Source organism: Neoarius graeffei, chromosome 1 (assembly GCF_027579695.1).
Source record: "Neoarius graeffei isolate fNeoGra1 chromosome 1, fNeoGra1.pri, whole genome shotgun sequence".
Taxonomy (NCBI): Eukaryota; Metazoa; Chordata; class Actinopteri; order Siluriformes; family Ariidae; genus Neoarius; species Neoarius graeffei.
The window spans coordinates 94,917,644-94,931,521 of NC_083569.1; the positions used below are offsets into that span (position 1 = coordinate 94,917,644).

Here is a 13,878-nt window from a genome sequence, read left to right on the forward strand (position 1 = left end):
TCAATTGCCTGATGGCTGCGACAATATTCGCCCCGTTGTCCGTTGTTATGCAGGCGATCTTTTTCTCCTCTATTTTCCATTCGGCCAGTGTCTCGTGCAATGCGTCTTCTAAATTGTCCGCTGAATGTGTCTCTGGCATGAAACTCGTCTGCAGGCATTTGGACTGCATTGCCCATTCTCGGTCCACATAATGTACGGTAACTGACATGTAGGGCATCATGTTGCAGCTGGACCACATATCCGTTGTCAAGGCCAAATATTCCACATCACCTAGCGCTGTGGAGATGGTGTTTCTGACTTCACTGAAAAGATTCGGTACGGCCGTCTTGGAGAAATATTTCCAACCTGGCAACTGGTACTGCTTATCAAAAGTCTGCAGCATGGCCTTGAAAGCCGGCTTCTCCACTGTATTGAAGGAAACCATCTCTTTGGCCAGGTAGCGTGTTACCCCAACTGTCAACTGCCTCCACCTGTCACTGTCAGTTTTATAATAGGTGCTTTTTGCAAAAGCCCGGGTTATCGTTGGCTGACCCTTTTTGCCAGGCCCAGGATGTGCAGGCAAGGTAGCATATTCTCTCGGATGGTGAATACGCAAGTGTTCGTGTAGATTTGTCGTCTGCCCATCTTTTGCGCTGATCACAGATGAGCAGATCCTGCACATGACTTTAGTCGTGTCCCTTGGCTCTCCACTCTCATTGGGTTCAAATCCAAAAAATTGCCATATAGGTGAAGTAGTGCCCTTCTTCTCAACCAGCTTTTGCGCCATTGTGCCACCAACAACTGGAATGGAATGGAGGCCTTTCATACGTGCCAATACCGTGGATGAGTAACGGAATAACAGAATTGTTTTAACAGAACTAATGGAATTAATTAGGTAGTTAGCAAAATAATGGAATTCTACATTTTAAGTAGAGAAAGGCATAGGACTATGTTATGTAATCAAACATAGAAAATTAGGTAGCCTAAATTTAAAGAGAGAGTAGGCTATGGGATATAGTATCACAATTCTCAGCGCAATGGAATTTTTTTCTTTACGTGCCAAAGCCTCGGATGAGTATCTAATACTCATATCTAATAATAAAATACTTAATGTGGTATTAAAATCCCCCCCCACGATATGATCGTCCATCACGATGTTTGCACTGTAAACATCGTCGATGCCAATTAAGGGGACATCGCACAGCCCTATTGACCACACTGCATACCACCCTCTACTGTTCAATAGCAAAACATATGTTTTGAGAAAATATGACCTGACTGGGGCGGCACAGTGGTGTAGTGGTTAGCGCCAGGCCCGTAGCCAGCATTGTGGAGGGGGGGGGATCTTTTTTCCCCAAAAGTGGACTTCATCTGGCCCCCTACTCCCGTACCCCCCAAATACACGAGCACACTTCAAATCTTCTAATTTAGACATTTTTTTATTCGTTATAAGTTCTCTGTTGTCTAACTTATTATTGTTATCTTCCTACAACTGTGCTGTGACTTCATTGTCTGTCTCTGTTGCTCACCTCAGTTGTCTGTTGTTGCTCTCTTTCATTGTCTGTCTCTGTTGTTGCTCTCCTTCATTGTCTGTCTGTTATTGCTCTCCCCTCCACTGTCTGTCTGTTGTTGCTCTCCTTCATTGTCTGTCTCTGTTGTTGCTCTCCTTCATTGTCTGTCTGTTGTTGCTCTCCTTCATTGTCTGTCTGTTGTTGCTCTCCTTCATTGTCTGTCTGTTGTTGCTCTCCCCTCCTCTGTCTGTCTATTGTTGCTCTCCTTCATTGTCTGTCTGTTGTTGCTCTCCTTCATTGTCTGTCATTGCTCTCCTTCACTGTCTGTCTGTTGTTGTCTGTCTCTGTTGCTCACTTCAGTTGTTGTTTATGGCATCAGAACACTCCTGATCTGCCCATGCTTTAGCATAAAAAACAACAATAATTTCTAATTGAGATAAATGTTTCAAGTAATCCTGAGACTGAAATAATATCGCACAGCCCTATAAGGACAATTGATTTAAAAATGCCCAAATGCAGCAACAGTGGGTGTTTTCACACACACTGGTCTGAACATTTTCATTTTTCAGCTAGTGCACACGTTTCTTTTCACTCTGATCCAAATGCCAAACCACTGACAGGGCGTCATGTTACCATGATACCATGACGACTGAAAAACACGTGCTCTTAAAGTCTCGCATTTTACTGTCTTCACACCACAGCTCCGATTTCCCAAGCTGAAAAAAAAATAAAAGCAGCCCCAGGTCCGACGCTACTAGTACCTAGCCATCGAGCCACCTAACTCATCTCTGTGTGTGCGTGTCACTGACACACATAGACTGACGGACGGGCTGACGCTACCCCCCACCCCCACTGATCACTCTGACAGATCGATCTACCACTACTGTTGTAAACAAAAGAAAAACAAAGTCCTGCACTCAGCACCTTACCCATTTTGGCCCTTTTTTGGAACATGGCGCCAATATTTTGGGACAAAGTAGCAGCAGATTTCTTGCGTTTTCTGTCTTTATCTTCTTTTATAGAGGGCTACTGCGTGACGTCACCGTACCGCGAGATTGTGCTAGGGCGCCATATTGGAAGACCAAGTACATGCATACATACATACTCACAATATAAAACAAAGTACGAGCGAGAGTGAAGTGACACGATGGCTGATAATTCTGGTTATGTGAGTACATTACCAGCTGCAGAAAGGGCACGGTATGTGGAGAAACTGGCTGTGATTGATGGGTTTGACCCATATGATAAGACTCGGGGCAAGGGAGAGTGGATTTTTTTATTTCATAATTTATTTTTAATTTATTACTTGTCTGTTTTTATTTATATATATTTGAATTATTTGGACATGGGGGAAAACTATATTTAAAATCCAAAGAGGGATGGAGGGAGGAAAATTAAAACAAAAGAAAGAAATGAAATATAGAGTAGAGAATATTTGATAAAATTAAGGATGTTTTTATTCAGTAAACATTTAAAAAAATGTTCTACAACACTCTAGCCTAGTGACTTACCAGTAACAAAATAGACTTGAAGTATTCAGATCCGCTCTGCATAAAGCAGCTAAATCCTCTCTCTGTCTCCTGGCAGAAAGCTCCTTGAACACCCTAACACAGCACAAAAGTTTACCATTGTAGGTTTTTGATGAACCAAGTGCCTCGTGGGTTCACATACCGCGCACTGCCGTTATTTCCCCCTAATCACGAGTTTGTTGGTCTTCCAATATGGCGCAGGGTTTGTTTACTTCCGGTTTCGGGTGACGTCAGTGAAAGGGGTCTAATGGGGGCATTACCACCACCCACTGGATTGGGGTGTAAAGCAGTCTGAACAAAACGTGTAAACATAAACATAGGAGAAATGAACCCGTTTTTCTAACTCGTCCTCACTTAGTCTACTTTTCTTTTTTGATTAGTCTGGATTTGATATTGTAAATTTAAATGTGAATCAATGTATATTCATCAGACATGAACAAATGAATAAATCTTGAGTAATCTTGAGGGGCGTGTGTGTCCGGGGGGGGGGGGGGGGGGGGGGGGCGGTGTCGCGGGGGGGGGGATCGAACGAACCCTCCGATCCCCCCTGGCTACGGGCCAGCGCGCTGTCGCCTCACAGCAAGAAGGTCCGGGTTCGAGCCCCGTGGCCGGCGAGGGCCTTTCTGTGCGGAGTTTGCATGTTCTCCCCGTGTCCGCGTAGGTTTCCTCCGGGTGCTCTGGTTTCCCCCACAGTCCAAAGACATGTAGGTTAGGTTAACTGGTGACTCTAAATTGACCGTAGGTGTGAGTGTGAATGGTTGTCTGTGTCTATGTGTCAGCCCTGTGATGACCTGGTGACTTGTCCAGGGTGTACCCCGCCTTTCGCCCATAGTCAGCTGGGATAGGCTCCAGCTTGCCTGCGACCCTGTAGAACAGGATAAAGCGGCTAGAGATAATGAGATGAGATGACCTGACTGATGTTTTGTTGTATAAGATGTGATGTGTTAAAATAAATAAATGTATCTGCACAGCAGAACTTGTTTGGTTTATTTATGTTAATCCTTAAGGCAGAGCTTCTATTAGCTTGTTGTTACCAATACGGTCATGATTGTTTGAAGTTTTTGTTACGAAAGAGTGTTATAGCAGTCTTATGATGTTGAGTTTTTTCTGCAAACAGTGAAAGGCTCAACAGTGGCCCAATGAGCTCTAGATGCTTCAGAATCTCAAGATGAAAGTTATAAATCATGACTGACCAATACCCTATTCTGAATTTGTATGCAATCAAAGCTGATTAGCCTGAATATCTTAATGAGATGGGGTCAATTCCTAAAACAGGTTAATATGGCTTGTCGTATTCTCTTGAAACAAGTAAAAATGTACTTACAGTAAACATTAAAACAACTCCGTCACCAATGTGGCCAATTTTAAGAAAAAAAGCTGCTCAGAATTAGTTGTATTATCTAGGTAGGATGCTACAAGATGAATTTTCTTGAAACAAGTCAAATAATCTTTACAATATTCAGTCTTACTAAGAAAATGCATTCAAAAACAGGGTTAATGAGATTAATATGCTGAATAAGTAAATTAGACTTGTACAGATTCATTTTTTGCAGTGAACAGGGCAATGAACAGTGTGTCACTTCTCTGGCTGGAGTCTTGCCAAATGACGATTGAAGTTTGAGGTTGTCCCTGCCATCTGATAGTTCTTCTACATATGGAACACACAGCAGTGCATTTTTCCCCACTGCACGAGAAGTCTGTCTAAGCAAAGTGGACAATCCTAGGGGCATTCACTCCAGGCATTTTAATATAGTTTAGTTTGTTCCTGAACATGACATATGAACAGGTGACTGTGCATTCTCTTACATGGAGAGTATAAAAGTTAATGCAGATATAAATATCTTCTCACAGCAAGAAGGTCCGGGTTCAAGCCCTGTAGCTGACGAGGGCCTTTCTGTGCAGAGTTTGCATGTTTTCCCTGTGTCCATGTGGGTTTCCTCCGGGTGCTTTGGTCCCCCCCCCCACAGTCCAAAGACATGCAGGTTAGGTTAACTGGAGACTCTAAATTGACCATAGGTGTGAATGTTTGTGTCTATGTGTCAGCCCTGTGAGGACCTGGCGACTTGTCCAGGGTGTACCCCGCCTTTTGCCCGTAGTCAGCTGGGATAGGTTCCAGCTTGCCTGCGACCCTGTAGAACAGGATAAAGTGGCTAGAGATAATGAGATGCCAGGTTACAAAAAAATAAAGATCCAAGTCCACATTTCCAATTTACAAGTCCGAATGTAGTTAGTACATGAGTCAGAGTCCAAGTCATCAGTGTTCAAGTCCAAGTCAAGTCACAAGTCTTTAAAATTAAGGCATGAATTGGACTCGAGTCCAAGTCCTGGACTCAAGTACTACAAACCTGGTGCTGTCCATATTTACATCCTCATTTTAAGCTAAATAAGTACAATGATTGTGTATACACAATCTCACTGATTTTACTGTGAACGAACACATGAACCGCCACCCATCTCTGCAGCTTTTTACTCACCCCTCCATCACCTATAAAAGATAATTTCAAGCTGTTGTAGATTTCAGTTTTTGAAATGTTTAAACTTTGATATATAAAGCCAACAGCAAATCAGGAAGGAACATTTGAAAGGCAATGCAGATGTACACTTCAGTATGTAGAGTAACAAATATGAAGCCTGATATAGTGATGGATTACATAAGGAAAAACTGTCATGTGTTTTATACAATACTTGTACTGATACTATAGGACCAAGTAATGAGTATCCATCTATCCACACACAATTTTCTCTGATTTGAAGATTTTCCACACAGACAAAAAAGTGGATTGGCATTGGAATGAACAACTTCAATGTTATCTTAAACAAGAGACACCGGCTCATTCAGTTGACACTATGAAAGTTTATGCTTATGACCCTTTTTTTTTTTAAGTATAGGGAAAAGGGAGTAACAAAAGATGATGGTAACAAAGAGAATTTATTTACATAGTGACTTTAAAAGAGCATACATGGAGTTACAACAACCAAGGTCAGAGGGAGGCTGGGAAGTGTCAGTTACACAAAAACAAAACTAATCTGCTACTTAAAGAAATCAAACTTAACTAACCCAACACAGAAATAAGGAAACCAAAAACTCTAACCCTACTTAACTACTCTAATCTAAACTAACAACTTCAAAGAAATACAACAATGGCACTTACCCACTTACTTAATGTATCTATACAACAGTTAACCTGCGTGAGTTCAATGTACCACCCCAAACTTGCCTAGCCTACCCTCTTCACAAGGTTTGCACCAGAATTTTCTACTCACAAAATGCAGACAGAAACAAAAAGAGACTGAACACAAACTATAACAACTGGTTTATATAGAGTGGAAGATGAAAGGTGATTGGCCACAGCAGAAGGAGATGAATGCACCAATCACTGGCGATGATAGAGGGAGACTTGATGACTGGAGGAGTGCATGGGAGGGATGAAGTCCTGCACCAATCACTTGTAGGAACTGGCACACCAGTATCTAAATGAATATGAATAAACATGAACATAGGAAAAAAAACATGACAAGTGCCAGGGACATAACAATGCTCCTCTATTCCACATTAAATAGTGATCAGCAAAAAATAGGCTTTATAAATGTATAGTTACAGGGCCATGTAGTGCTGGGATGTATAGTGGATGTACAATATTGTGCAAATGTCTCAGGCACATGCAATGAAATACTGTAGCACAAAGATGCCTTAAAAAATAATGAAATTAAATGTTTCTACAAATTTAAAAATACCATGAAGACCAGTAAGCAGTAATGCGGGGGGGGGAATCAATATTTGGTGTGAGATGACCCTTTGCTTAAAAAAATGCAGTCTCATGTACAGTGAGTGCAGTTTTATAAGGAACTGAGCTGTAGATTTTACTGAGCATCTTACAAAATCAGCCACAGTTCTTCTGGACACTTTGACTGTCACACTTCCTTTTTACCTTTGCAGCAAAACCCAGTAGCTTTCATTTTGGTTTTGTCTGAAAAGTGGTCTGTTATGTAATATGGTGCCTTTTTTACTGACATACAAACATCTTTCGATAACATTTAATTTTGTACTGGAAAACTAATGTTTGGAAATCTGAAGTGTTTTTGCACTGGTTCCATAATGTAGCAGTCTTAAAATAAAAGCCTATAACAAAGTTTGTGAAAAAAGGTGCCGAAGACTTTTGCACAGTATTGTATACAGTAAAAACTTTTTCTACTTTCTTTCGGTTTCTACTGTGAAACTCTGTGAAGGCAACTGATATATTCAGCTGTGGGTTCTGATTACCTCAGGGTTGTCTTTTTTATTTTTCTTTTATTTTTTCTATATACCTAGGTCTATTTGTTTTCCTGAATTTGTTGTGATCAATCCCAGGAAATTAAAGGACTAAAGGATGCACTCATTTTGCTCACCCAGAACACACATCTCTATTTTGTACTGGTAAGTGCAATAGAGCATTTCAACAGTTAACTGCCTTCCTTAGTGATTACAACATGATACACAGCAGTTGGTAAGGCTTGCAGCAACAGGAAGAGAGTTTGCTGGAGCAACCTTTTGATGTAAACATTACTTATACCTTTACACACACATACAGTGTCTTGCAAAATTATTCATCCCCCTTTGGTGTTTGTCCTGTTTTGTCGCATTACAAGCTGGAATGAAAATGGACTTTTGGGGGGTGAGCACCATTTGATTTACACAACACACCTACAGATTTAAAGGTGCAAATTGTTGTTTTATTGTGACACAAACAATAATTAAGATGAAAAAAACAGAAAGCTGGAGTGTGCATAGGTATTCACCCCCTTTTTGTATGAAACCCATAAATACAAAAGAGCTGGTCCAACCATTTCACTTCATAAGTCACATAGTTAGTTGATTAAGATCCATCTGTGTGTAATCAAAGTGTCACATGATCTGTCACATGATGTCTGTATAAATTAACCTGTTCTGGAAGGACCCTGGCTCTGCAACACTACTAAGCAAGCAACATGGAAACCAAGGAACACTCCAAACAGGTCATAGACAAAGTTGTGGAGAAGTATAGCTCAGGGTTGGGTTGTTAAAAAAAAATCCAAAACTTTGAATATCCCAGGGAGCACCATTAAATCCATTATAGCAAAATGGAAAGAATATGTCACCACTACAAACCTGACAAGAGAAGGCCGCCCACCAAAACTCACAGACCGGGCAAGGAGGGCATTAATCACACATGCAAAAAAGACACTAAATATAACATTGAAGGATCTGCAAAGATCCACAGCGGAGATGGGAGTATCTGTCCATGGGACCACTTTAAGTCGTACACTCCACAGAGTGACCAGAAAAAAGTCATTGCTTAAGAAAACACATTTGGAGTTTGCCCAACAGCATATTGATCTTTTTGTCCATCATGGGAAATGCCATGTGTGGCACAAACCCAACACCCTGAGAACACCATTCCTACAGTGAAGCATGGTGGTGGCAACATCATGCTGTGGGGATATTTTTCATCTGCAGCGACAGGAAAGCTGGTCAGGACTGAAGGAAAGATGGATGGCACTAAATACAGGGCAATTCTGGAGGAAAACCTGTTTGAGTTAGCCAGAGGTTTCAGACTGGGATGAAGGTTCGTGTTCCAGCAGGACAATGACTCTAACATACTGCTAAAACTACACTGGAGTGGTTTAAAGAGAAACATTTAGATGTCTTGGAATGGCCTAATCAAAGCTCAGACCTCAATCCAATTGAGACTCTGTAGCATAACTTGAAGATTGCTGTACACCAATACAACCCATCTAACTTGAAGGAGTTGGAGCAGTTTTGCCTTGAAGAATGGGCAAAAATCCCAGTGGGTAGATGTGCTCAGCTAATAGAGACATACCCCAAGAGACTTGCAGCTGTAATTGTAGCAAAAGGTGGCTCTACAAAGTATCTATTTATTTTTTCTTTTTTTGGTGTGTGTGTGTGTGTGTGTGTGTGTGTGTGTGTGTGTGTGTGTGTGTGTGTGTGTACCTATGCACACTCTATATGTGTCACAATAAAACAAGAATTTTCACCTTTAAAGTGGTAGGCATCTTGTGTAAATCAAATGGTGCTAACCCTCCAAAAATCCACTTTAAATACAGTTTGTAATGTGACAAAACAGGACAGACACCAAGGGGGATGAATACTTTTGGAAGACACTGAATTGCGAGTGATCTCTGACTGAAATTTCAGGTGTAGTAATGCAGAATGGTACAATCTAACTGAGGCTGTAGCTTCTGGTTACAACATTTAGCAGATACAAGTCCTACTGAACTCTCTACAACAAGGCATAAAACTTGAACTAGAGTTATACTGTGATTCTAAGATTTCTCAAATTATTTCCCATTCAGTGTGGTTTAGTTTAGTGATAATTTTTTTTTTGTGTGTGTGTGTGTGTGTGAGAGATCGTTTTTGTATTTGTAAATACATCTTTGTCTTACCTATGTGTTCAGCTTTAGCTCTGAGTAAACAGTTTCAGATTTCACATTGGCTTTCACTATAAGTAAACAAGAAACCCTGAATTAACAATCAACTGCAACCCATCCAAATTGCCAAATAGATATGAATTAAATGAATCAGTTAATGAATCAGAAAATATTAAATGTAGGTAATGGTAATGTGCATACAAACTTGTCAGTGTAGAGGGGGTTTTTTTACCTTGTTTTTTCTTTGCTTTTTTCTGTGGCTTGTGTTCAAGCTCAATATAAGTCACTTCACTGGGTCCAGCATCATCATCATCTGCAGTGACAGTGAATATAACAAAACAAACACAGCTATGGCCTTTTCTCTATAAGGCCATTTTGCAATTAATTAATTAATTAATTAATTAATTAATTAATTAATTAATTAATTAATTAATTAATTAATTGAAACTTGCAAACTTGATATGCACATTAACTGAAGCTCTTGACCTGTGTCTGCATAATTTTATGTACAGCTGCTACATGATAAAGATCATGGAAATGGTGTAATATATGAGAGTATTATATACAGTACCAGATAAAGCTTGAGACACACCTTCAAATTCAATGTTTTTTTCTTTATTTTTATGAATTAAAAGTCACTTTATGTCTTAAAGTAATGATGGATGACGTTTCTCTTTACTTAGTTAAGTGGTTCTTGACAAAATATGGTTTACTACAATTGTGAATTGAACAGGGCTATTTACTGTCATATATATATGACAGTAAATAGCCCTGTTCCATCACAATATATATAGTTGTGGTCAGAATTTTATATACAGTGACATGAATCTCATCTTGGATATGAATGTCATCGCAATATTTGGGCTTTCAGTCATTTCTTTGAACTGTTCTTTTTCTGTGGCAATGTGTAAATTGTTTGTACAGCATATGTACAGCATATATCTTTAATGAAAAAAAACCACTAGAATTTGGTACACAAGTTTTAATTTTCTTTGGGTTTTCTGAAATCAACACAGGGTCAAAATTATACATATCGGGTGAAAAATTTACATACACTCACTTAGATTATTAATTCAGAGATGCTGAAACTTCCAAAATGTCTCTTATCTTGCCAAGGCCGAGGTCTCTTAACTTCCTGTTAGTGATCATGATTGACTACAGAGTTGTTTGGCCACAATGACCACCATGTACAGAGGGACACTGTACCAGCTGGTGGTAGTAGGATCATCATGCTCTGGGGCTGTTTTACAGTCAGTGGAACTGGTTCATTGTACAAATTGGATGGAATAGTGAAGAAGGAGGACTACCTCAGAATTTTTCAGCATAAACCATCAGAAACTTGAACACGACTTAGGACTTGGGAGTTACAATAGGACAATGAACCCAAACATGCATCAGAGCTGGTTGTGGAAGATAAAGCAGGCTAACATTAAGCTTAAAGCAAGTCCTGACTTCAACCCTACTGAAAATATATGGACTGTGCTTATAAGTCGAGTCCATGCCAAGAAAAAAAACATTTATTTGAACTCTACCAATTCTACCATGAAGAGTCGTGGCATATCCAACCAGAATTCTGCCAGAAGCTTGTTCATGGTAAACAAAAATGTTTGGTCAAGGTGAATCTTGAGAAGAGACATTTTACCCAAATATTAGGCGTGCTGTATGTATATTTTTGACCTTGTGTATATAATTTTGACCCTGTGTTGATTTCAGAAAACCCAAAGAAAATTAAAACTTGTGCAACGAATTCTCATATTATTTTTTAAATTAAAGATGTATGCTGTACATTCTGCCACAGAAAAAGAACAGTTCAAAGAAATTACTGAAAGCCCAAATATTGCCATGACATTCATATACAAGCAAGGCTGGATTAACTATATGGGCCTGCGGCACTGTACCCAGGGGCACTAACCACTCACAGCCAGTGGGGGGGCACCACATGACAGAAACTTTAAAAATATTTTTCGTGAATGTTTGTACACTTAAAATGGTTATACACTTGACATTGTTAAATAGTCATATATAATTCATTATGAGCACTAATTTCATAAGAACAACAACAATAATCATAATTCTGAGCAAGAGTGGCCTATGTGACCATTAACCCCCCTTTCCTCAACTTGTCAGTTGAGCCAGTCCACCTACGGTGAAATGTATCAATTTTTTAAAAACAGCGGTAGAAATGAAAAATGGACAGACATCAATTGAGTGGTTGTGCGAAGAGAAAATTTAAAAAAGAGAAAGACTCCAGGCGTGTAGCTGCAATTAAAAATGTTCCAGTGTTAGATCGTTTTTTTATAAAAACATCAACAACTGCTGTCACTACCAGTGCTGAAGCCGAAGCTAGTGAAATCAGCGATGCTAGTGAGGGAGATGGCCCTGCTAGCACTAGCCGGGGAGATGCTACAACCACAGCCAGTGTTAGCCGAGGGGTCGGCGACGACGAGGATCCCCTTGAGACATACAAATATATGCTGCTCATTTTTGAATAAGACATTTCAATATGCCTACATGCATATCGTTGGTTGTTTTCAGTGAATTTGATGGGCTGATGTAGCCTACTTAATAAATTTTCAATGAGGAAGAATACCTTGTTTATGTGTACTATTGTTTATGTATATGCTACTATTTTTGACAGCAAAGGGCAAGGTTTGTGAGTGTGTGCAGGAGGTTACTGAACGCGTGCGCGCAGGGTGGTGGTGGTGGTGGGGGCACTTGAGGTATAGTGCCCAGGGGCACCGCATTGGCTTAATACAGCACTGTATACAAGATGACATTCAGGTCACTGTATGTAAACTTCTGACCATAACTGTATACCGGTATGACTATTCTACTACTAGGATATCAGCTCATATACCATGAGTAGAGAAAAACAAAATGGCAGAGCACATCCAGTCAGATATATCACTTTGTAATCAAGTATTTAAAAGAAACAGAAAGAGCTATATAAAAGAATATAGTTTTATTTTCCCCCCAATATCTCCTGTTCCACACTCCAACCCAGTCAGTGGTGGTAATGCACCTTTAATTTGGTTTGCCAACCGCCAAAAAAAGAAGAAAAGAAAATGGTGGAGAGCGTTATTGAACTAACCAAGGACGAAATAAAAACTCTACTCGAAAACAAACCCCCCAAAAATAAAAAAAAATAAAAGGCAACAAAATATGGGATAAAAGTATTTGATGGTAAGAACATACATAAACAGTGCCTTGCAAAAATATTTATCCCCCTTGGTGTTTGTCCTGTTTTGTTGCGTTACAAGCTGGAATTAAAATAGATTTTTGGGGGGTTAGCACCATTTGATTTACATAATATGCCTACCACTTTAAAGGTGCAAATTGTTGTTGTTGTTTTTTTAATTATGACACAAACAATAATTAAGATAAAAAAAACCAGAAATCTGGAGTGTGCATAAGTATTCACCACCTTTTGTATGAAACCCCTAAATAAGAGCTGGTCCAACCAATTCACTTCTCAAGTCACATAATTAGTTGATTAAGATCCACCTGTGTGCAATCAAAGTGTCACATGATCTGTCACATGATGTCTGTATAAATCAACCTGTTCTGGAAGGACCCTGACTCTGCTACACTACTAAGCAAGCAACATAAAAACCAAGGAGCCTCCAAACAGGTCAGAGACAAAGTTGTGGAGAAGTATAAATTAGGGTCGGGTCATAAAAATATGCCAAAATTTGAATATCCCAGTGAGCATTCTTAAATCCATTATAGCAAAATGGAAAGAATATGGCACCACTACAAACCTGACAAGAGAAGGCCAACCATCAAAATTTTCAGACCAGGCAAGGAGGGCATTAATCAGAGATGCAACAAAGACACCAATGATAACACAGAATGAGCTGCAAAGATCCACAGCGGAGATGGGAGTATCTGTCCATAGGACCACTTTAAGCCGTACACTCCACAGACTAGGGCTTTAGGGAAGAGTGGCCAGAAAAAAAGTATTTGCTTAAAAAGTCACGTTTGGAGTTTGCCCAACAGCATGTGGCAGACTCCCCAAATGCATGGACGAAGATTCTTTGGTTAAATGACACAAAAATTGAACTTTTTGGCCATCATGGGAAATGCCATGTGTGGCGAAAACCCAACACTCTGAGAACACCATCCCTACAATGAAGCATGGTGGTGGTAGCATCATGCTGGCAGCATCATGCTGTGGGGATGTTTTTCATCTGCAGGGACAGGAAAGCTGGTCAGGACTGAAGGAAAGATAGATGGTACAAAATGCAGGGCAATTCTGGAGGAAAACCTGTTTGAGTTTCAGACCGGGATGAAGGTTCACAGTCCAGCAGGACAATGACCCTAAACAAACTGCTAAAGCTACACTGGAGTGGTTTAAAGGGAAACATTTAAATGTCTTGGAATGGCCTAATCAAAGCCCAGACGTTAATCCAATTGAGAATCTGTGGCATAACTTGAAGATTGCTGTACAACAA

The 13,878-nt window shown here is 39.9% G+C and overlaps 1 protein-coding gene across 4 annotated transcripts in view; it reads right to left on the minus strand.

Moving 5' to 3' along the window:
- Positions 1-5,929: 5,929 nt before the first annotated feature.
- Positions 5,930-13,878, minus strand: part of LOC132871932 (Fc receptor-like protein 5) — a 62,458-nt gene continuing 54,509 nt past the window's right edge. For all 4 annotated transcript variants that reach the window (XM_060906682.1, XM_060906641.1, XM_060906601.1 and 1 more), the window contains 3 exons: positions 9,657-9,737; positions 9,440-9,495; positions 5,930-6,490 (listed from right to left, as the gene is read on the minus strand). In XM_060906682.1, coding sequence (XP_060762665.1) covers positions 9,440-9,495; positions 9,657-9,737 — 137 coding nt within the window. In that variant the 3' untranslated portion in view covers positions 5,930-6,490. The remainder of the gene's footprint in view (positions 6,491-9,439; positions 9,496-9,656; positions 9,738-13,878) is intronic.